The sequence below is a fragment of the Pimephales promelas genome, chromosome 22 (assembly GCF_988280905.1).
Source record: "Pimephales promelas chromosome 22, fPimPro1.hap1.1, whole genome shotgun sequence".
NCBI classification, from domain to species: Eukaryota; Metazoa; Chordata; class Actinopteri; order Cypriniformes; family Leuciscidae; genus Pimephales; species Pimephales promelas.
The window spans coordinates 24,426,961-24,451,984 of NC_142790.1; the positions used below are offsets into that span (position 1 = coordinate 24,426,961).

A 25,024-nucleotide genomic window follows, 5' to 3' on the forward strand; every position below is an offset into this window, starting at 1 on the left:
AAGGCGTATATTAATGACGTATATTCCACATTAAGCGGAGTTATGGATCTTGTCATCAAGCTGATGGATCTTTTATGGATGAGTGAATACATTGATGTTTTTAACATGACTGTAGTATGAAGCAGGGCGCGATTGCTAGACGTATACCAGCGCCACACGCAAGGAATAAGGACATTTAATTCTACCGAACTACACGCTGAATTACTCACAAAGGTCAGTTTATTAGAGGAGTTAAACTTGAGGTAACGCAACGCTGCTTCACTTGCTCTAACAGTTTCACTATCACACTAAACGGCATTTGTGTGTGTTGAACGTTAGTTAGGTTGTTGGTTGGCTGTATGAGACTAAGCTAGATTAACATTAGAGAATAACATACAGATCATATTCTAACTTTTCATCATGTGGAACTATATAACATTGATTAGTTTTATATACATTAATTTGCTCACCTGTTTGCTCAAGTAACATGCAACACTCGCATCTCTTAGTCGCGCACGTGGAGCTCTCGGCATCTTGAAAGATGTTGATCTTCGTTTTAGTCCTCTTTTTGTCTCAAAGTCTTCTTGTCATGGTTCATAATGTTTGAACAAAACCCTGCTAGGGACGCTCACGCTGTTGAGCTCGCATAATGGGCATAACCAACCCAGTTGTCCACATCTGTCGCCATGGTTACTATGGCAGGTCAAACCTGGTGGAAAACGGGGGTAACGCGGATATGACGTCATTGACTGGCGACTCCTCACCCCTGCTCACACGCCCCATTTTCTCGGTTAAAATCGCAATTTTCTCACGATTTGCAAATAGTTGGAAACATTTGGGATATTGTAAGTAATCAACTAAACAAAATATGTAACATTGGCCTTTTGGATATTTTACTGCAAAAATCCTGGATATTGTACTTTTAAACAGTATAAATGTATGTAATTTTAAATGCTGTTCTTTTGGACCTTCTGTTCATCAAAATATCACCATTCCTATAGAAATATTAAGCAGCACAACAGTTTTCAACATTGATAATAAGAAAGGTTTCTTGTGCAGCAAATATGCAGACATTGAAATAAATGTAAACTAGAAAACTGTTATTTTAAAGTGTCCTAAAATCCCACAATATTACTGTTTTTAATGTAAATTTGAATCAAATAAATTCAACCATGCTGAACTTAAGAGCCTTCTTTAAAAATACAATGGTAGTGTTTTTTTATAATTTATTATTTTTATTCAATTGATTTAAAATGTCATTTGAAATTAATTTTTAAAGCATTTGAGGCATAAATTCCATCTATTGTTGATTCATTCAACCATTCAAACCTGTTCAAATGATCAGACAGAGGTTGACTATTCACATTTTCTGAAGGTCGTTCATTTTACCATCATTCTGGCTTTATATTTTATTGCATCTTTTAACATATTTGTTCCAACTCTTTCCTACAGTGTTAAATCCACTATCATATTTTCATGAAGAATCTATCTCAAATGCTGCAAGTATTATCATCCCGTAATTATTTCAAAATCGTTTTGCGTTATTTTTATAGGTTCAAAGTTAATTGACCGCTAGCTGACATTTAGCAGGTCCAAGGCTTTTCCCCAAAAAGTGAGAAATATCATTACCATTACATGTAGTGTACAGTATCTGGACCATCTCAGTCAAGGTGTGTTCATACACCAACATAACCATATAAACTAAGGTTTGAAAACATACAGCACTTGGAAGCATCTGGTTTAAAACAAACAGGTATTTGTATGTGACACACACACACACACACACAGGCTCCATCTGTTCCTCTTTCTCCCCTAACCAGGGCGTTGTGTCGCCCCTAACAGTGTGAGGCAAGACAACCTTGCTGAAGGCTTCATTACCATTATAGTCCTGCCAGGCAACAGTGAGCTGCACAGGCAGCTAGAGCGCTGTTTACAAGTGTTAATACCCCCACGGTCCAGCCTAGCTGAGAGAAAGCGGATCAGATGTCCAGCAGACACACAAACAGGCAACAGTTTCAGTGCTGCACTGCCTAAGCGCAGCTTTTTAGAAATGGCAGAGGAAACCCAACTGCTCTTCCCCTGAGAGAACGATGCTCGCTGCCTCGGCGGGAAGGAAAAAAACAAACTTGTCTTTTGCTGAACGCTCCCTTAGGCTCCGTTTTATAAACCACAGCCACTTCTGTGCTCTTGTCTTCTTCCCTTCACGTTGTGGAGTGATCAAGCTGCCTTTTTTTATTCTTTGTGGCTAACAAATTTTCTCATACCCCTCGCTGTCCTCCATCACCCTTTCTTATCTCTTCCGTCTTCAGTTTGGCACTGTTTTTTTATTCCTTTGCGCTCTCTCTGTCTTTCAAGCTTTATTTAAACCGTGTCCGGTATGGTGCTTGGCTGCTCGCTGTGTTCAGTCTCATCGAACTTGCCACAGGTGAGCTGTCAGTCAAAGGAGTTGATTTCTAAAAGCGGTCTGACAGCTAATATCAGTCTGGAGACCTTCACTGGCTGACACAACACCTTCTTGTATGCCAGCTTAAAGGGATAGTTCAACCAAAGATGAAAATTCTGTCATCAATTACTTACCCTCATGTCATTCCAAACCCTCAAGACTTTCTTTTATCTTTAGAACACAAATGAAGATCTTATTGATGAAATCTGAGAGATTTCTGTCCCTCCATTGACAGCTACGCGACTGACACTTTAGTAAAGTGTCAAATTACCACTGTTTTAAAGGGATAGTTCACTTTGAAATTAATTTTTGGTATGTTTTAGCTTACCTCAAGGGCATCCAAGATGTAGGTGTCTTTGTTTCCACAGTAGTTTCAATTTTGATATTTTTAGGTCAAACCGTTCTTGTCTGTCAGTCATATAATGGAGGTCTATGGTCACCACCTCAATGAGCGTGCACAGAGAAGTTCAAATTAAACATGGTTTAATGACTCGTAAATGTAAGTACACATTGATGGCCTAAGACACGTTTGTGTGAGAAAACGAACAGTATTTATATCGTTTTTACCTCTTGTAACCAAAGCCACGTCCAAGTGATCTGAGGGCGCGGGCACTTCAGTTTACGCAAGCGCCGGAAGTGATCTAAATGTGGTCGTGAAAAAAATTCACCGCTGTCTGTTGATATATCGAAATCGTCTTCCATTGTGATTTCCTGTATATCTAAATATGTTTAGATCTTCACAGTGAAAGTGTAACACTTCTGAAATCTCTTCAAGAGATAAAAACGATATAAATACTGTTGGTTTTCTCACACAAACCGCTCGTTTCGTGTCTTAGGCCATCAATGTGTACTTACATTTACGAGTCATTAAATCATGTTTAATTTGGACTTCTCTGTGCACGCTCTTTGAGGTGGTGACCATAGACCTCAATTATATGACTGACAATAACGGTTTGACCTAAAAATATCAAAATTGAAAACACCTACATCTTGGATGCCCTTGAGGTAAGCTAAAACACATCAAAAAGTAGTTTCAAAGTGAACTATCCCTTTAACATCCCAACCAACTCACCCCAGCATTATTTTCTCAACCAGTGGCACGAGTTTAGGGCTGGACTACATGTTTGACCGAACCAATGACAAACAGAGTGTTTGGGAAATTACTTTGAACGCATTCTTTGTTTTTGCAATTCTGTCTGGTGATGTTAGTGGCACAGAAATCGCACACTTTATCTTTAAAAGCCTTCTTGCATCCTATGTCGTATCTAGCCGCTCAATCGGAATCGTGTTTATTTTAGGTGACATATGGGGTCATTTGTGCATAGAGATATGAACGGGCCTGTGGAGAACAGTTTAGAGCACTGCTTTAGTGCACATTAGATATGAAGGGACCGCTGTCCTGTTTGCCTGGCCAGAGTGAAGATGTACTGTTATTGCCAAGCGATTGTCCGACCGCTCAATGGGGTCTTTCATTAGCCCTCTCTCAGATCTGACCCACGAGACAATGGCCAATCGCAATGCATAACACGCTGCTAGCGTCGTTCCGGGAAGCCCTTAGTGGCGTAAAAGTGTGATGGACTAAAAGGAAGGGTTTGACACGAAATTACGATTGAATAAATGTATGGCCAAGGAAAAAAAAAGTCAATGGCTACCCTCAACTGTCTGGTCACCCAAAAAGGTACCCAGTGTATTGTTTCGCTAAATTGCTCCCAAATGTAATATTGTATCATAATAGAACAAGTTCCCCTTGATTCTATAATACTTACAGTATATATATATATATATATATATATATATATATATATATATATATATATATATATATATGAAGAGTTCAGATGCAAAAGCCTCTAAAATGCCATTTGTATATTTAAGTTCAGTAATTTCACTTAAATAACAATTAATAGGTAATTATCATTGCCATTTAAGTGAAATCACTGAACTTAAATATCCTGTTAACTGTCACCCCCCCCCCTTTTTTTAAATAGACATGAAAATGCACATTTCGAACTTAAATGGTTGTAATTTAAGAATGCTTTGGAATATAGACATATGATTGGTCTTGTTTTAAAGAAGACATTTGGCAGATTTTTGTAGAAGTGAAATAAATTAAGAAAGTGAAACAGAAAAAAAGTTATAGAAGTTTGAGTTTATGGAAATGTACAATGTAAAAATATTAATTATTCATATTTTACATAAAATATATATTTTCAAAACCTGGGCTACTCTAAAATGGCAGAAAGATCAAAGCCAAAAATCTGAACAAGTTGTGTTTCAAATTTTAGGTTGATATCTCAAAAAATGAGCTTTCAGTAAGATTTTGTTTGAGCGCAGTACCAAACTTTTTCACTAGGGCACAATCAGACTCCATTACTGCCCATATAAGGGCGCCTGCATTTCCATTCGTGTTTTGAGTGATATGAACCATTATTTTCACAATTTTCATACAATTTCTGAAGTAGAGATCCTATTCAGGAGTAGCATGGGAAGTTTGGCAGATTTTGATATGAATTGAACCTCTAAGAAACACATACAAAGAACACGCATGTAAGTCATAGCTAGCTGCCACGTCACAAATGGTGAATTTATTATTTTTTTCTTGATATTTTAAACTTTTCAGACCTTTTTTTCCAAAATAATTCAATGGATTCTATCTTTTGAACTTTGAAAACAAACTGAGGTATCTACCATTTTTTCATGATTTTTCATGTTTACTGCTATTTTAAAATAAAGGTCTGAACACGCCTTATGAGTATGAAAATATTCTTGTTTTATATTGATAATATATATTGGCTCCTCTGTAATATATTTTGAAAATCAGTCACCAAATATGGAAACTAGAGATTGTAAACTTTCAAATGATATATAGTTTGTCAATATTATTTAAGGTATTTACTAAGATATTATTGTTTTAAAAATATAGTGGCAAACGTCCCACCTGTGGGACGGTGACAGTTAAGTGGATATACAAGCTTGATAAATAGCATCTTGATAGCATCTGAACTCTTATTATATATATATATATATATTTCTCCTCCTTGTTACCCCTTTATTCCCCAAACTTTACATATTGTTCCCTTATATTTACATGTAAGTACTTTATAGGTACACTATAATTACAGAAAGTAAAGTAAAGTAGTTACACTGTAAATTCCTCTTAATTACACAGTACTTTCCAGGCTGTAATCTAAAGCGTTACCTTTTTTTGTTTCAGTTCTATTTTTAATAATTTTACCACAATTCGTTAAATTTATTGTATTTCATCTTTATTTTAATTACCAAAAATACATTTTATTTTTAGTTCACAATAGCAACACTGATTTTTACATAAAAACAATCACACGATTAAATTGTAGTTACTTATAACGTTGGTGACGTAAGACACTCTTTGTAATATTGTGTTGAATCAAGTAGCCCGTCTGTCACATAAATGAATCTTTGCGTGGCTGATGTGTGCTATGTGTTGTTTACAAATTTGAGAGGACTGTACAAGTGAGAAAATGTGTGTGTGCTATAAAAAAAAAAACTGCATCCAATTAGGAGAGTCTGTGTGATAGCAGGAGAAACAGGACCAGCACGTACAGTACTAGGGTGGCGGACAACACCCGGTACTTTTCATTAAACCAGACACAGCTCGATGACTTTTCAGTAGCGGGCCACTAAATTATTACAAAACAAATAAGCGAGGATGATGCACAGCATGCTGGGAGTTTGGAGGCCTTAATGAGCTTGAGAGAATGTCTTCCTCCCTTGGCGTCGCACCTAGGGCCGGGCTCTTAACTTTACGCCGTCTCCCAGGGCCCCGCTCTCTCACTGCGGTTTATGCTGGTTCACCGAGTGTCATGAAGAAGTAGGAGCGAGATGACGGGAAAACATTGTGGTTGTAAAAAGACTTTGTGCTGTCCTGGGTTCAAATTAATGAGGGTTGAACGCTCTTAGATAAATTTAGGTTTTCATATTTAATTATAGCCTGCTGCAGCGGTTGAGTGTGGATAAATCACTTGATTATTATGCTTCAGGGTTGTTTATAGCATTCTTTATGACTTTTATTTTTGACTCATGAGTTGATATCTTTTCTTAATGGCACAATGAGCTGTTGAAAGAGCAATAAGACTTAATAGTTGGAACGCACGGAAGCGCTCGGCTGAGAAACGACGCCTATCTTTGCTTTGAACCTGCGTCGCTCTTTCATGTAGGTTGCCCGTCTTTGAGATTTTCACCTTCAGACTTGTTGCTTGACACCCGCTCGCTGTACCTGAAGAAATCAAAAGAGCGAAAGATTAACATCTTTTGATCACTGACATCGACGCCGACATTAAATGAATGTTTTATTTTGTATATGTGACGAAAAACGGTGTTCAAATGCACAGCCTAACTCGCTCGCCAAAAAATGTCATCTGTTGGCTTCGCATGAACTCTAATGTGGAATATCTTCAGATCTGATTGTAGTTTGATGTGTAATGCGATTATGTGATGCATGTTTCCCAGGTTCAGCTTCAAGCGCTACAGGGATAGTTCATGTAAAAATGAACACTCTGTCATCATTTGTTCATCCTCATGTCAGATGACTTCTTCAGAAAGAAAAAGCAGATACTGTTTCAACTGTGTCTGTCCGTACAGTGAAAGTCCAAAGCAACAATGGAAAAATACTCTAGACGGACATTTTGAAATGTATATTATTTCAAATTCTCAAAAGAAAAAAAAGTCATAGATGTTATTATTTATTTATTTTTTTTGGGTGAACTGTTCATTTAAGATCCCTTGATGTTTAGATATTTTTCTTCAGTAAATGTCCATTAAATTGACAGTAAAGTCATTTATAATGTTAAAACATATTTCTAATTCAAATAAAGGCAATTTTTTTATAATTTCTGACCAAAAATCCTTTGTTTTTGACATTTAAATAATAATAAGAAATGCTTTCTGCTTAGAAGGATTTCTGAAGGATCATGTGACACTTAAGACTGGAGAAATGATGCTGAAAAATCAGCTTTGCAGTGCAGGAATAAATTACAATTTAAAATATATTAAAATTAGGGCTGTGCAAAAGTTAATTGCGATTAATCGCATCCAAAATAAAAGTCTGTGTTTACATGCATGCATGTATATATTTAAGAATTATTTGCACTTAAGTTCTGTATATATTTATAAAAACATAATCTATATTACATAAATATAAATATTTTATATATGAATAACACATTTTCTTAAATATATACAAGCATGTGTGTGTATTTATATATACAAACTAATTATATACAGCCCACACAAATATATTATGTAAACACAGACTTTTATTTTGGATGCGATTAATCGCAATTAATTTTTGCACAGCCCTAATTAAAATAGAAAACAGTTTTAGTAATATTTCATAATAGTGAGCATAAGAGACTTCTTTTAAAAACTAAAAATTCATACTTTATAAAAACGATGCTCTTTTTCAGCATTGATTTTAGAGTGTTTCATATTCCACTATTGAATCTAAAGACTTCTCCATAAAGGTCCGGACTAAGCCCTGAATATCCACTGACATAGAGCCTCCAAATGTGTAGGGATCCTATGGGTCGAGCTGGGAGACCAACAAAAATCCATCTAGCACGTTTCAGAAAGCTGCTAAGACCTTTTTTTTAAGCATGGTGAGAATTGGCTCGGAGAATTAAATAAGTGAAGCCGTCCAGGTTCTATATGAGAAGCTCACTGAGAGAGTGTGAAGTGGGTAAGATCACGCATCCTGTCGTCACACTCCTCCCGAATCCATCAACGGGAGAATCTTCCACACACAATTCCGAGAGAGCCGGCAATCCCCGTTCGTCGCCACAGTAATGTCTTAAGCCTGAATGGCAAATGAATATTTTTGCAAATATATTGCATGATTTTACAGTACAGGGCCTTCAAAAGATACAAAAGTGGTAAACCAAGGACAATAATCTCTCAGAAATCATTCTGCGTGACCTACATCAGTTTTCATTTTATTCTTTTTATGCACAAGCGGTTTTGACAACGTGCGCAGCTGCTTTGGGGACCGCCAATGTAATATCGATCGTGCGTGCTTGCCAATAAGTTTTCTTTCTTTTAACATTAAAACAGTGCCTCGTGCAAAACGCCACAAACCTGAAGTCTCACCTCTGCGTGGAATGAAAGCGGTTAAGCCCGGAGCAGATTAGACTCTAAACCGCTGTATGTTGACAGAAGGGATCTCATTAATTTTCAAAGATGAAAAAGAGTAGCCTCTCCTCAAAAGGGAGCAGCGTGTGTCTTTAATGCCTTTGTTTTCCTCTCCTGTGAGTGTGTGTACTTCTCTGATGGTGTAATGAGGGATGCAGCACTGATGCTTTGGCACACATGGCACCTGAAGCCCGGTGAATCAGTAATCGCTAGTAAGCGTAAATATCCGTCTTCTTGGAGAACACCTGGCGCTGCGTGAAAGTGCAGAGCGTGCTTCAGAATTCAACGTGATTGACTTTGACAGGAAATATAATTGGTTACCTCAAAGAAAACTCAACTAAATCACCAAATGATATCAGGTATCTGTTTTTTGGAGTGCGTATTATAACAGTGTCCAGAGAAGAATGTGAGAAGAACGTATCCCACGGTTATTCCTTTAGTGAAGTGGATGGTAGAACCCAATAAATAATACTAAATTAATACTGGTTATACTTGGGGTAAATTATTTTGCTAATTGGTTTGGGATGATAAAACCAATTATTTTCACTATTGGCCATTGGCCGATTGTTTAAAAACAGCCAATGATCAGGGCCGATTATATCCTGTCAATCAAAAGGAGGCGGAAAAGTACCTTAAAGGGTTAGTTCACCCAAAAATGAAAATTAAGTCATTAATTACTCACCCCCATGCTGTACCAACCCCGTAAGACCTTCGTTCGTCTTCGGAACACAAATGAAGATATTTTTGATTAAATTTGAGAGCTGTATAACTACCACATTGGCTCCTAAGGGACTGCCTCTTGACGGCCCAAAAAGTCAATGAAGAAAATGTTTAAATATCCCAAGTGACTACCGTGGCTCAACTATATGTTTATCAAGCGACGAGAATACTTTTTGTGCGAAAAAACAAACAAAAATAACGAGTTTATTCGACTATTTATTTTCTTCCTTGTAGGCCAGAACGAGAATTCCTTAGATTTCCACGACGCATGCGCGAGATTTGCGATCTAGATGCGTCGTGGAAATCTAAGGAAGTCTCGTTCTGGCCTACAAGGAAGAAAAGAAATAGTCGAATAAACTCGTTATTTTTGTTTGTTTTTTCGCACAAAAAGTATTCGCGTCGCCTGATAAACATATAGTTGAGCCACGGTAGTCACTTGGGATATTTAAACATTTTCTTCATTGACTTTCTGGGCCGTCAAGAGGCAGTCCCTTAGGCAGCCAATGTGGTAGTTATACAGCTCTCAAATTTAATCAAAAATATCTTCATTTGTGTTCCGAAGACGAACGAAGGTCTTACGGGGTTGGTACAGCATGGGGGTGAGTAATTAACGACTTAATTTTCATTTTTGGGTGAACTAACCCTTTAAGTGTAACTGAGTTGTATACGTACTTTTCATTTTTCAATTTGAGTGTAAATATAAGCCTATATCTAAAAATAAATTGCAGTTGAAAGTAATAATTTGGGCTCTGTTGTTAATTTTAACCTTATAGTTATGTAAATAAAAGGTTTCCCTGTATGGTTTACAGATTTATTTGGAGAGATTTTTATTCCTTAAGAAAATCGGTATCGGCAGATAGCATTCTGAATAATCGGTATTGGTAATAAAAAAAAATAAATAAGTAATTAATTTTAAAAAACAATTGTATTGGTATTAGTTTTTATTAATATTTTGAATTACACTTATTTTTAAATTTTCAGGTTTTTTTTTAAATATTTCTATTAATTTTAGTACTTCAACTTATTTTTTCTACTTTTAAATCTAATATTTATGTTTTATTTTATACCATCTTTATTTCAATTGTAGTTTTACTTAACAATAACAAAATTGGCTGAAATGTTACAATTCGGGTACAATTCAGTGTGTTTGTTTCTTGTTCCCCATAGAGTCTGCCCAGTTTTGGCCTGTACCTGAAAGAAAAGAAAGAGGCGATTGCAAACCACAAAAAGAAACTGAAAGGCTACAGTGTCGACGCCGTTTCCACTGAAGGAACAAGAGTTTACACTCCCAAGGGTCCTGTGCCAAGAGTTAAAGTGGGTTTGCTTAAATTATACACTGGCTTGTGTATCGTTGTAGCTCAGAAACATTTTCCAACCTTAAGACCTTTGACCTTCGATCTGAAATTACCATATGTTTTTGTGCTCAGGATGTGATAGCCAAAGCTCTGAAACACATCGGTGCCTATCAAGAGCTAAACATTCAGGAGCAAGTGCAAGCTCTGATCGATCCGGAGATGTGCATTAACTGCGGGAAGTGTTACATGACCTGTAACGATGCTGGATACCAGGTGCGCACCTCTCTCTGTCCTCCCACCCATACAGAAACACACCAACACATACCGCCTGTATGTTCCCCCACAAAGCGATAGCTCCAAGCCTCTGGCTGTTAAATTACAGCCTATGCTTTCTCCAAGTCTTCAGCGAGTAGGTTTATAAACTGTCCTGCTCTCAGTTTTTCATCTCAAGCTAACCGAATGAGGTTTATGTTCGCAAAAACAATGAAATTATGCCATAGAATGGGCAAAAATGTGGCCTGACAGTTAGAATACATGCTTAACATTCTGTATGATTTCAAATAATATAGAGGGTATGTGTGTGAAGTCACCGTCGGCCGGAGTGACTGCGATTGCGTCCACTGAGTGGTAAAAAGACTGAGCGGCAGCATTGGTTTTTAGCGTGAAAAAAACACACAAAACACATCTAAAATGGGAAAGAGCTTTGAGATTGACTGTACAAATAGATTTGAGAAGATATCTGAGGTATCATTTTACAGATTGCCGAAAGCTACAGAACAGAGTAGCAAATGGATCGTTCCAACTGGACTCCAGGCAGCGAAAGGTGGATCTGCAGTTATCATTTTGAGTCAATATGCAGAAGCCTTTTGGGGTAAAACCATCATATACTCTGCTCTGCTACTCTGCTAATTGGATGTTTTTTAAAGAAACACCGACAAAAAAAAGCTATTAAAGTTTTAGGGCCGGACGATATGACGATATATAACATTGATATAAATAATCACCCAGATTTAATCCTAACTATATTGTTTTTATATAAAGCAAATTTGCTTTATTCATTTCCCGGCGTCGAAAATCAGGCACAGATTAATGTCCAGAAACACGATTGTTGCATGTCAATATCCATGGATCACTGGATCTTTGGTAAGTTGTATGGAACTCTATATCGAGTCCAACCTTCAGTTTAAACCGATAATCGTTCGTTTTACTCACGTTTTCGCAGTGTCTCCTATTAAATCCAGTCATGCAGCACCTCTTCCCACTCAGTCCGGCTGAGGGAACGTGAAAGTGACGCCATTCCCTCTATACTGAAGTCAATACTAACAGCAAAATAAACTATAAATACCAAACATTTATAAAGCACTCAAAGTGATTAACATATAGGAGGAGGGAATCTCCTCAACCACCACCAATGTTGGCGACAGCCGCCATATTGCACCAGCTTACTGGTGGAGTGATGAAGACAATCAGTATTTATATGGAGATGATTAGGAGGCCATGATGATGGACAGTGGCCAATGGGCAAATTTAGCCAGGATGCCGGGATACACCCCTACATTTTTCAAAGGACATCCTGGGATTTTTAATGACCATAGAGAGTCAGGACCTCAGTTTTACAGTACGTCTTATCCGAAGGACGGTGCTTTTTGACAGTATGGTGTCCCCGTCACCATACTGGGACGTTAGGACCCACACAGACCACAGGGTGAGCGCCCCCTGCTGGCCTCACTCACACCTCTTCCAACACCTACCTGGTTTTCCCAGGAGTCTCCCATCCAGCCCTGCTTAGCTTCAGTGGGCAACCAGTCTTGGGCTACAGGTTGCTGGTGAAACCAATATACCAATATTCATGTCCTACCTAGTGTCTGGCCTGACATAATAAGTGTTAAAAAAAAAAAAAAGACCCAACCAAAAAACCCAATGCTGCTATGGCGCCTCTTACTGGCAGGCTAAAGATGGCTTATTAGCGCACGTGATTTTCCCTTTAGAGACTCTAATGAATATTAGCGCTGAAAGTGGTGATGTCCCCTTGCGCCTCAGCCTGCAGAAGTACGGCAAGTGGGATGGCTCTGACAGTTTTATTAAAGTATTCATCTCAGCCTCTCCTGTTAAATAAATGTCCCTTGCAATTTATCATAAGGGTATTGATGAAGTAGAGTGCGGGTTTTATCAAAGCAGTAATTGTTCACAGTGACGCTCATTGTCTGTGAGTGGATCTCTAAGAGGAATTACACATTATTAATGCTTTCTAATATAGAGGAGCATTCGTCAACATAATGTGTCACGATCAAATAGGTGGCCCATCAAGCAACACAAAACAGCAGTCTGACGCTAACGGCAATCCGGTTATGTTTGAAAAGGTGCCCGTGCTCGATTTCACCTGCCAAAACAATGTCTAATCTTCCTCTCGTACAAACACAATGTTTTACTGATTGTTTTAACAGTCTAGTATAATGTTTAGATGGATGGCCTTTCCTTCCTCTGCTCCGTAGTGTATTTCACTACAATATCAAACAAAAATGAGTTACTTGTTACATAAAGGAAATTATATTTTAAGGCCATTTAAGATTTTTTGCATTGTGGAAACATTTCATAAAGTTTTTTTAAAGTAAAAGATCATTTGCTTTACATTTTAATTACTTTAATACAGTTTTGTGTACTGTATTTCAGTTAAAATAATTACATTAAAATAATTATTTTGTTGTTGCTGTCATTATTATTATTATTATTATTATAATGAATCATCATTTTTAAACCAAATTATAAAATTAAAAGGCAGATACTATAAATATTATTATGTATAAATACTTCAGAATTTTGTTTGTTATATTATATTATAATATTGTTTTTGTACAATATTATAATTACAGTAATTAAAATAATTCAAAGTATTATTGTTGTTGCTGTTTTTATTATTATTATTATTAATCATCGTCATCCTCATTTTTAAACCAGCTGAAAATGCAGATATTCCAAATATTGTCATGATTTATATATGCTTTATAATTGATATATAATATAATATAATAATATATAATTATATTATATTTCAATGTGCATACATTTAAAAGGCAGATTCTGAAGACTGTTTAAATTCTTTTTTTTTTTCCTCAATACTGTAATGAGAATTTAACCCCTATACCCTGAAATGCCAAATGTTATTTTCTTATTTTGATTTTGGGAAATGTGTCAGACATGACCCACATGACATGTTCTTGACAGTTCTCACACATCTGTGTCGTTCAGTGCACGGACAGCACACACAGTCTTTGTTGGATGTGTTTTGTGTGACGTCCAGCCGTAGCAGGTTGTCGCCCCTGGTGAGGATATAATGATTCTAATGTCTCTGTGTCTGGCAGGCCATTGTGTTTGACCCCGAGACTCATCTCCCCTCGGTTCGGGACAGCTGCACCGGCTGTACTCTCTGCCTCAGCGTCTGCCCCATCGTCGACTGCATCAAGATGGTTGCCAGGACAACGGCTTACGTGCCAAAGCGAGGCCTCCCTCAAGTCGTGGAGCCCGTGTGCTGAGAGAAATCCGGGACCAAAAGAAAAAGATAAAAAATGTCTACATCACAGCACTGAATTTACTTCGTAATTGCAATGTGAAGAATTAACTTTGTTGTCTGGGGGGAGGGGGGGAAAGCAAATAATTAGATTTTAAAAAATAATAATTGCCTTATTTCCAGGAGCCAATTATCTAGAAATAATCTTAGAGGGTGTAAAGCGTGGTGTTATTCTGAAACAATAGCAAGGCAATTTATCGAGGTGAAGTTCCTGTCTCTCTTTCTCTGAGGGCTGATGGGAATGAATCTGAGCAGAGGGAATAATGGCTGTTTATGCAGATGTGGGAAGAACGCTGTATCCTTTAACAAGAGCCACAATGATGGATCGTCCACTACATCCACAACAGAATGCAATCACGTATACAAGAGGTGGTGATGGGGAATGAGGAAATGAATGGGTTTTAATTGAATGGTGGATGGTTTGGCACTGAATCACGCTCAGCGTTGTTTTCCAAAACATATGATGATTAGAAAAGGTGTGTTTTTATGATATATAGAATATTTGTATACAAAAAGCCAGCATACCTCTAAAACTAAACCCGGAGGATTAGTTACCCTCTTTTATTTCTAATTGGCATTAATGTCCTTTTAACCCTTAATAACAAATGTGATTGGTTTTGATTGCATTAGCCATCTGGACAGGGTCATTTAGAGGGCCGGTCTACCCGAGAAATATACTGAACATTCAAGTAAAGGTCATCTATGACTATTTCCAGACATTAGAGATGAAGACTAGCTGTTATTCATCTTGAACCCAAAAGGTCAAGTCTGATTACCTCAATCCCAACAAATGCAGGGCCCATCCGTACTGCACATACAAGCACCTCACTCGCTCTCTGCAGACCATCTAACACACTGTTGACCGGTCAGGAGAGCAGTGCACTGGGTCAATACTGGCTCATAATTCAGCTCAAAATCAAAAGAAAACTTAGCCCTTTACATTATAACATTATTTTAATGACAGTTAAGCCTAAAATTCTCAATACGATAATGTGAAAAAAATCAATTAACCAATCAATTAACTCAATATTTTTTTGTTTTTGTTTATTTATGGCAGCAATAATTAAATGTAATACAAATACTACCATTATTTACAAATTATACTCAATTTTAAATATTTTTTTTATATTACGGTAATGATAATTATGGTGGAAATATGCTCAAATATCTCAGGTCATACTGTACTCCAATAAATAAATAAATATTTGATGTATATAGTTAGTATATATACAGACATACACGCACACACACTCATATATATATATATATATGTATATATTAGTGCTGTTAAATCGATTAATCGCATACTTTTTGTTTATATAATCATATATTAGGGCAAATATTAATTGCGATTAATCGCATCCAAAATAAAAGTTTTTTATATTATATTATTTATATTAATAATTATTATTATTTTGTATATAAATACACATACATGCATGATATATTTAAGAAAATATGTGTATATATAATATAGATTATGTATATATACAGTATTTACATGCAAATGTATATACATGCATGCATATGTATTTATATATACAAAATAATTATACACAGCACTCACACATATATTATGTAAGCACAAACTTTTATTTTGGATGTGATAACAGCAATTAATCTTTGCACAGCCCCTTATATATATATATATATATATAGATATATATAGATATATATATTGTATAAACAAAAACTTTAATGTTAGATGCGATTAATTACGATTAATCGATTTGCTAGCACTAATATATAGGCTATATATATATATACACACACAAACATATAGGCCTATACGGTATGTCTATCGGGTTAAATTGTGACCCTACATATTAGAAAATAACATTCAGTTTCTTACATTGATTTTTTTTTTTATAATGTTTCATACCGCTGATCTATTTTTGTTGCCTAATAATTTATACTTATCTGTAAGCCTACTTATACTAACATGTACTTATCTGTAATTGCACACTTGTGAACTTGCATATTAATAAAAAGTCTTGTTGTCAATCTTATTTGACTAGCACTGTTGTGAGCAATTCCCTTGTGTACTGTATTAATACAGTAATACCGGTTGGGGTTAATGAGGGCAATCCGCAGATCGGCAACACGCGAAAAACATTTGAAGGAGACTGGAATAATTGAGGTCTCGCGCGTTCACCTACGAGGGAGACGGTTCATATTTGTTATGTAGATGTCACGTAGTCTGTGTTGTTTACAGACGGATGGAAGCCAAACGCTGCCGGCTGGTTTGATTAGTCGCCGGGCAGATCAGAGTCTGCCAATAAATCGGGCTCCACTCCGAATGCGGGCCCCGTGTCTCGGCTTCAGGGGTTACAGGTTAGTGTAAATGTTTACTTCCTCATTGGCTGGCTGGTGAGATAATTAGAATGACATTTTGCATGGTCGCAGTGCAGGATGCATGGCGCGTCCCCCTTCTCCGCTTGTGTCGTAGCGCACATCATTAAAAATCAACATGGCATCAATCTCGCACCAGTGGTGTGAACTCGAGGCCAGTGCAAACGATCATCAGTGGCGTATTAAGCGCGTGGGGGTGTGCTGACGTGTCTCCTTTGCAGAGATGACGAGGGTGCTGGCCTCAACGCTCACTTCAGCAGCCAGACATTTCTCAAAAGTCCTTTCTGCTTGTTAAAGTACACACTGAACAACAGCATAATTGTGCCTGTCGCAAACAAATGTATTAATTAATGCATTCTCCCGACTAGGCGAGGAAGCGTAGCTACGCGGAAACGCAGCCAACTTATCAGGATTCACAGGCAGCCGCAGAAACTCAGTTTTGTAGTGTTCAGGTAAATGGAATATTAAACAATTCGAGATTCAAATCTTCTTTGATTGATTGAGCCTCCATTAATGTTAATGATGTTCTGAAAAACATTGCTCTTCTGTTCAGGTCACAGCTGTAGCCACTCTTTGGCGAGTGTGAGGGTCACGCAGATTGAACATGGCCAACCGTGAGGTTTTTGTCAGGCATGTTTTCCAATTAGCTTTGGCTTTAATTTCAATCCATTGTCTGACGTCTGGATTCGAGCCAAGAGTCAGAGTGGAATTCAAATGATGATCCACTAGACTGCTTCACATTTCAACATTTAAAAGCCTGTGTGTCAGTGTACTGTATTTACGTGCACTTCTCCCCAAAAATATATTTCAGATGTTAGTCGAGGTCTTAGAATTACAGCTATAGTTAAAAATCAAAAGAAAATAAACTACATTATAATGTTACTTTAATGTATTAAACACAAAATTCTCATTACAATAATGTGAACTCTATCATTCGCAATTCAAAAACATGCACAAATAATTAAATTTAATATAAATACTAACATTATATTAATACGTGTGTGTATTATATATACATATATTACAATAATGATAATTACAGGGAAATATGCTTCATTTTCAAGAAAATCAAAATATCTCAAGTCATGCTGTACCCCAGTAAATACATAAATTGATTTTTATTCGGTTCTCCAGGAGAATTTAACAACTGACCCTTCGAATTAAAGTTGTCTCTCAAATATTAACAATTCTACCATTTTCTCACCCTCGACTTTTCTTAAAATATCATGTTCTGTGTTTCAAAGAAAAAAGAAAGTCTTGCAGGTTTGAAACGACATGCTGACAGAATTTCCTTCTTTATTTTTTGGTGGACTGTCCTTTTAAATCAACTATTTCTATTGCTGTACCTTTAAGACAAGCAAACAATATGATTTACAGACTGTAGTAATTCATACTTTTGTTCCTCAAAATGTTTCTGAATGCTGTGTAGGCATTGAGTGGTCATGTGCTAATTCACTTTTGAACCACGATATGATATGAATGACCCATTTTTGTAGCTTACATGCTCCATAAATGCTCAGGGTGGCGATGCTCAACTATATTTAATTAAAAAAAAAATGCTTTACTGTATTAGTATTCATGTAGCTCAAACAGTAGAGCAAGGGTCTGGGTCATGGTTTGAATGCATGAACTTATCAAATGCATACTTGAATACAGTCCTGAATGCATTGAAATGGAAACGCACTACATCACTAAAGCAACACGTAATGTAATGCATGATCAAGAAGTATAAATTCAGCATTTTTGTCTTCTCTTTCAGTGCATATTTTGACAAGAATGAGGTCTGGTGGGATCTTGTGCGATGGACTGAAACCTCTGTGGCAGAAGTCATTTATCAGGACAGCTGTAATAAACAGAAACATTAGCTCAGAGCTTTGTATTTGTTCCCAACCGTCGTTCGATACAATATCTCGCCTCTGTCTTTACTGAGCAGGAGGGATGTGTGCTGAGAAATCGTAGTGTCTGACATTTAGAACTTCCAGGCTAAAGTGACAAATGAATTAGAGTTCCCAGCACCTTCTCTTTAATGGATGCGAGCCGGCCCACACCTCCCCTAAATCTAAAAACAGCCTCGTATCACGTCACCAACAAGAAAAAGAGCTGCCAGAGTCTGCAGCTTTGAGCCCATACCGACAGGACTTATGAAGACCCACAACATGCTGGCGGGCCGTATTGTTGTCTGGGCCGTTTTCTGACGGTGACTCGTGGGTTTGTTGCCGCCGGTTGACTGTTCGTGGCGTTTGCACGGTGCAGTCGGATCGGGAGTTTGACACCCATTGTGAACCTTCTTTGTTGTGCCGTGTTTGTGCATGTGTGAGATTGAGAATGCATTTCTAGCTATGCTTCAAAAGGACACGGTCCCCGGAACATTGATAGTAATAGATTATCCACTGTACTGTGTAATAATCAATTTGATTTCGTGTGTGTGTGTCTGTGTGAACAGAAGCATTCTCATCTTCCTATTAAAGGCAGGAGTAAGAGGAGTAAACTGAATTTTTTAAGTGTGGCGGCAGTCCTCTCCAAAGAATTTAACAAAGAAAAACATCTATCTCTCTGTCCCCTTTTATCTCACTGTTTATGTCTATATCTATATTTGTCTATCTCTGTCTAGATACATATACAGTACACTCACCTAAAGGGTTATTAGGAACACCTGTTCAATTTCTCATTAATGCAATTATCTAATCAACCAATCACATGGCAGTTCCTTGATGCATTTAGGGGTGTGGTCCTGGTCAAGACAATCTCCTGAACTCCAAACTTAAATTAAACTAATTTAAACAATTTTGGTTGTTGGTGCCAGACGGGCCGGTCTGAGTGTTTCACAATCTGCTCAGTTACTGTGATTTTCACGCGCAACCATTTCTAGGGTTTACAAAGAATGCCGTGAAACATCCAGTGTGCGGCAGTCCTGTGGGCGAAAACGCCTTGTTGATGCTAGAGGTCAGAGGAGAATGGGCCGACTGATTCAAGCTGATAGAAGAGCAACTTTGACTGAAATAACCACTCGTTACAACCGAGGTATGCAGCAAAGCATTTGTGAAGCCACAACACGCACAACCTTGAAAGAGCTCACCAAAATTGGACAGTTGAAGACTGGAAAAATGTTGGCTGGTCTGATGAGTCTCGATTTCTGTTGAGACATTCAGATGGTAGAGTCAGAATTTGGCGTAAACAGATTGAGAACATGGATCCATCATACCTTGTTACCACTATGCAGGCTGGTGGTGGTGGTGTAATGGTGTGGGGGATGTTTTCTTGGCACACTTTAGGCCCCTTAGTGCCAATTGGGCATCGTTTAAATGCCACGGCCTACCTGAGCATTGTTTCTGACTATCTCCATCCCTTTATGGCCACCATGTACCCATCTTCGGATGGGTACTTCCAGAAGGATAATGCACCATGTCACAAAGCTCAAATCATTTCAAATTGGTTTCTTGAACATGACAATGAGTTCACTGTCCTAAAATGGCCCCAACAGTCACCAGATCTCAACCCAATAGAGCATCTTTGGGATGTGGTGGAACGAATGGATGTACATCCCACAAATCTCCATCAACTGCAAGATGCTATCCTATCAATATGGGCCAACATTTCTAAAGAATGCTTTCAGCACCTTGTTGAATCAATGCCACATAGAATTAAGGCAGTTCTGAAGGTGAAAGGGGGTCAAACCCAGTATTAGTATGGTGTTCCTAATCTTTTAGATGAGTGTCTATATATATCTATCTATCTGTATATATCTAATTATGCCTGTCTATCTATCGATCTGTCTATTTATAAACAATAGTGCAAAGAATTGGTAATGTGAATAAATTTGTGAATGACAGTGATTGATTTTCTGTGGAATTCTGTGGCCACACAATCTAAGTGGACCTGCTTATACTTTTCAAGCATCCTAGCTTGAACCTTAGAAAACATTTTTTTTTAGTAAATTCGAGCATCTTTGTCAGACAACAGCAGTCACTTAGATAGCATATCAATGAATTTGGCCCATAAACCTGATGTTTTACTAGTGCGTGTGCATGTTTTGGAAGAAGGTGTGTGTGCGTATACTTGACTGGTTATGTAAGTCCATTGTGTGTGTGTCTGTGTGTGTCTTTGTGTGTCTGTGTGTGTTTGAGGACACTCTGATACCAGAGCTTAACAGGTAAAGGTCACTGAGATGAGATGGAAATACCAGTGAACAGAGCCTAAGGAGGAAGGACAGGATGGTATTTGGTCCTGCTGATTCAGGACTTGATCTCATCATGTGTGTTTCACTGTGAACTTTGAGCATCATCCAGTGAGTTTCAACAGAGGGCGCCACACAAATCCACTCACACAGACAGACTAATTCATCATTCTGTTACACAAGTGTTGCGAGTTTTTAGCACTTTTTTCTAAACTGCTACTTTAATATCTGTGTCCAGTGAAATGTTTAAGCGTTAAAATTAATCACAGACGCAGGCGTTTTCACACTCTGGTAATGAGGGAGACAGAGGTAGTCTGGAGAAAGTGCTAAGGATCCTGACGTGTCTGTGTGAATGTGGGAATATCATCCTCTGTATGTTATAGGTAAACCTCTTGATAGATGGTTCAGAGTTCAGAATCTGGGACAATTCCTGGCTCTTTTCACCCAGATTTTCCACTTGTGGGTGAAGGGTTCCTTTGAAATAGGCGAAAATGACAAAAATATACTTTCAAAACAACAGCATATAAATCTATATTGGTGGCATAAGCTAAGTCACCGTTTGATCTTTTGATTCTGACATTTGTTTGGCAACTGTGTGAGCCGGTGTGCATTAAACCTGAGCAAAGCTCCACAATTCCCCGACTTCCTTCTTTCTTCATATCAAATTCTAAGATGGAAGTTGTTCTGTCCCTTGGAGAGTCCTTGCATTGAGCTCCACTTTACAGAAATTGGCCTCCGCGCCATCAAAGCCCAGCCGAGGACTGCAGGCGGCGGGTGACATTTTGATTGAGATATTTTGCCTCTGATAACATGCAAATTCCAGCGCGGCGACATGAACTGAGCCGACAGACTTTATTTTTTACTCTCCATCCCTTCCGCTCTTTCTTGACGCTCTGTTACTCGACTTGTGATGCTATCTATTACATTATGGCATCTGTATGCATTCAGTGACTGCGGCGGTGTTTTAATAAAGGCACATCACTTTCTGTCCTGTGGGCTGGTCTCGGCGCGTAATCAAACCTCGCATGGAAACAGCACTGTCAGTCATTTCATCGAATAAACACACTGTATATATTCATATGTTTCCTCTCTGCATATGAATGCACTGCTGTCTGTGTCGTAATTATTTAAATTTGCAGCGGCTTATTGCATGTACAAGATTCACATGTATTGAGAAACTGACGTGTCGTAAAGCAGGTGTCCATCTCTGTCATTTTCAAGTGTCATCAAGCCTGAGACATTCGATTTATTACTTGAAGAGTTTTGACTATCCAGAATTCCCAAATTTCTTACAGTAAAGTCAAACTTTCAATCTTTTTTGATGAAAATTATATGACTGACAGACAAGAACGGTTTGACCTAAAAATATCAAAATTGAAAATACTCTGGAAACAAAGACCCTTGAGGTAAGCTAAAACAAATCAAAAAAATAATTTCAAAGTGAACTATCTCTTTAAGGGTTAACTCAGTTGTTTAGTCACTGTAACCCTTTAGAAGGCAGCTGCCTATATGTAGACAGTATTACCTCTAGGTTTAGAAACAACCATTAACTATTAACAAAAATGTTAAAAGGATTGCTCTTGTCAAAGTCAGCTTGTCATTGGCTCCTTTCGCATCTCTCAATCGATTTCTCTGTGTAATCTCAAGCATTCACGGGAAGTAAAGCTGTTCCAACGTCTCGGAGCACGCTCGTGCCAGTAGGAGATCCTGTTTTTGTTTTGAACTTCTTCCTTTCTGCTCTTCTGAGACGGATGTCACGAGGCAGGAGAAGCGGGGAGGTTGGGGGTTGCGCCACCTTGGTCCATCAGTGTAATTGTTTTGTGGGCTGAAGGATATTTTTAGCCCACCAAAGGTTGGTCCCTTTTGTTATCTCACAAAGGCTCGACAACCCCACTCACAGTCATGTCTCTTTGAAGAAACAGCGCTGTTGAGAATTGCCTCTGCACCATGTCCCGTGTTCTTCTGCGTGGCGAGGCTTTGATCAGAGTGAATCTTTTGGTCCTAACATCTCTTTAAAGCCATGTAAGGTCTACTGCAGCAGGTTTGCCACAGACATCTCTTGAATGCTACTACACTTGTTGAATATTTGTAATAGCTTTTCTGGAAAGTCTCGATTCTCTCGGTTCGGTGGTTCTTAACTTTCTCGGCATGTTAATGCCCTCACGGGATCGACACTCGCTACGGTGTGTGTTCCCTTTAGCCTGACGCTGCTCGCTCTTTTTTCAGAGCATCTGAACAGTGTAAGGCTAAGACAACCACCGGAAGAGTTATCAAATGTGGTTTTGGGGTAAATTATTTGTGTGATATCAATGCATGTACACAACAATACTTTTGATACTAATACCCTGTAAATAAGTTATGACAATATATGTTTTAACATTACTTTAACTCATCTAAATAAATTAATGATTCAACTTTATGTTATACAAGATTCAACTCATTTAAGTCAGTTTAATGTAATTTAGTCATTTAAGTTGTGTGCACTTAAAAAAAACAAGGTAGAAACGTATTTTTTTTACTGTGTGATTACTATTAAATGGAAGATTTTTGGCAATATAGCCCGTTGACATTATATTTAACTAGCATATTGTTTAGCATTTAGTCCTAATCAGCAAATAATCAAACATAATAATGTTTGTCAATTTTGACAATAATTATTGAGCATACAGCTTTAAATAATTTAAAATACATTTATTATAAATGTAAGAAAGTTAGGATTTATAAACACATTTTGGGTCTGTGTTTGTTTTAACAACATTGCATTCTAATAATGCATCCAGATGATGTTTCTGCGTGGAGAATATTATTCGCTCTCGTTGTTTGAATGAGTGCTGTGACTGAACACTGACTGCTTGTCATTCAGCATTTCTGCTCATGTTCAGATGAGCGGAAGAACAAATAGTTCTGCTCTCCTTCACAACTTTTTGCTAACAGTCCATGTTTTCCACTTCAAAGCTTATGATGCACATTCAATTTCATTTGAAAGCATTTAAACGTTTTATCGGAATTTATTTACAGTATCACTTCTATCACGAAACAGTCACCAAATATGGAATCTTTAGTTTCAGACATTTTCAACGATATGTGTTCGGCTTACGAATGATATCTTTATGAATAGAATGTATTTTTTTTTTACACAGAGCTTGTCGCAGTGCATTCTGGGATTGACGTCACTGCAATGCTGCCATAGGATCTCCCCAAAATACGATAACTTAAAAGACAACATAATTATGCTGCCTGCTTTTTGGAAAATCTGGGGAGTCACCTAAAAAAGTCTTGTATGCTACTATGCTTAGTTACTAGGTTTTGGAACATTGCTTATGTACTGTTAAAGATAAAGGCTCTTTATCTATGTTTTATGAGAACTTTAAAGGGATAGTTTACTTTGAAATTAATTTTTGATATGTTTTAGCTTACCTCAAGTTTCCACAGTAAGTTCAATTTTGATATTTTTAGGTCAAACTGTTCGTGTATATCAGTCATAATGAAGGTCTATGGTCACCACCTCAAAGAGCATGCACAGAGAAGTCCAAATTATGTTTAATGACTCATAAATGTAAGTACACATTGATGGCCTAAGACACGTAACGAGCTGTTTGTGTGAGAAAACAAACAGTATTTATATCGTTTTTCCTCTTGTAACCACAGCCATGTCCAAGTGATCACCATCAATGTGAAGCCATCAATGTGTACTTACATTTACGAGTCATTAAATCATGTTTAATTTGGACTTCTCCGTGCATGCTCTTTGATGTGGTGACCGACCTCCATTATATGACTGATAGACATGAACGGTTTGACCTAAAAATATCAAAATTGAAACTACTGCGGAAACAAAGACACCTACATCTTGGATGCCCTTGAGGTAAACTAAAACATACCAAAAATTAATTTCAAAGTGAACTATCCCTTTAAAATCCATGGAACATTTCTATTGCACAAGAGGTTATTCTGGTTGTTTTAAGAATGTTCACTAAAAAGTTCTTTGGAGAACCCAAAATAGTTCTTCTGTGAAAACTCCCTTTATTTTTAAGAGTATCTGCAGATTTATAACCAAAACTGGTTTAAATCACACTTCATTTTTAGAGAAGGGCATTTAGCTCTCCTACAGAAGACATCTGGCATGGGAAGGTTGTTAATGGCATCCTATATCCCACAATTTAATTTTGCCAGTCTGCCAGTGGGCTTTGCTCGGATACGTGCCCGGTGCCACCATGCCTCATCAGAGCTGGCATCAGCCGTCCCTGTCAAGGGTTTGGCACCACGCTCCATTAAAAAGCTTCTGGAATTTCCCACTTTTTGGCAAATGCCTTGTTTTTTTTTTTCCTGAA

The 25,024-nt window shown here is 37.6% G+C and overlaps 1 protein-coding gene across 2 annotated transcripts in view; it reads left to right on the forward strand.

Annotated features, from left to right (window-relative positions):
- The window catches only part of dpyda (dihydropyrimidine dehydrogenase a), a 185,925-nt gene extending 169,749 nt beyond the window's left edge, over window positions 1–16,176 (forward strand). For both annotated transcript variants that reach the window (XM_089125664.1, XM_039670887.2), the window contains 3 exons: window positions 10,475–10,621; window positions 10,735–10,875; window positions 13,962–16,176. In XM_089125664.1, the coding sequence (XP_088981790.1) occupies window positions 10,475–10,621; window positions 10,735–10,875; window positions 13,962–14,132 (459 nt within the window). In that variant the 3' untranslated portion in view covers window positions 14,133–16,176. The remainder of the gene's footprint in view (window positions 1–10,474; window positions 10,622–10,734; window positions 10,876–13,961) is intronic.
- Window positions 16,177–25,024: the final 8,848 nt, after the last annotated feature.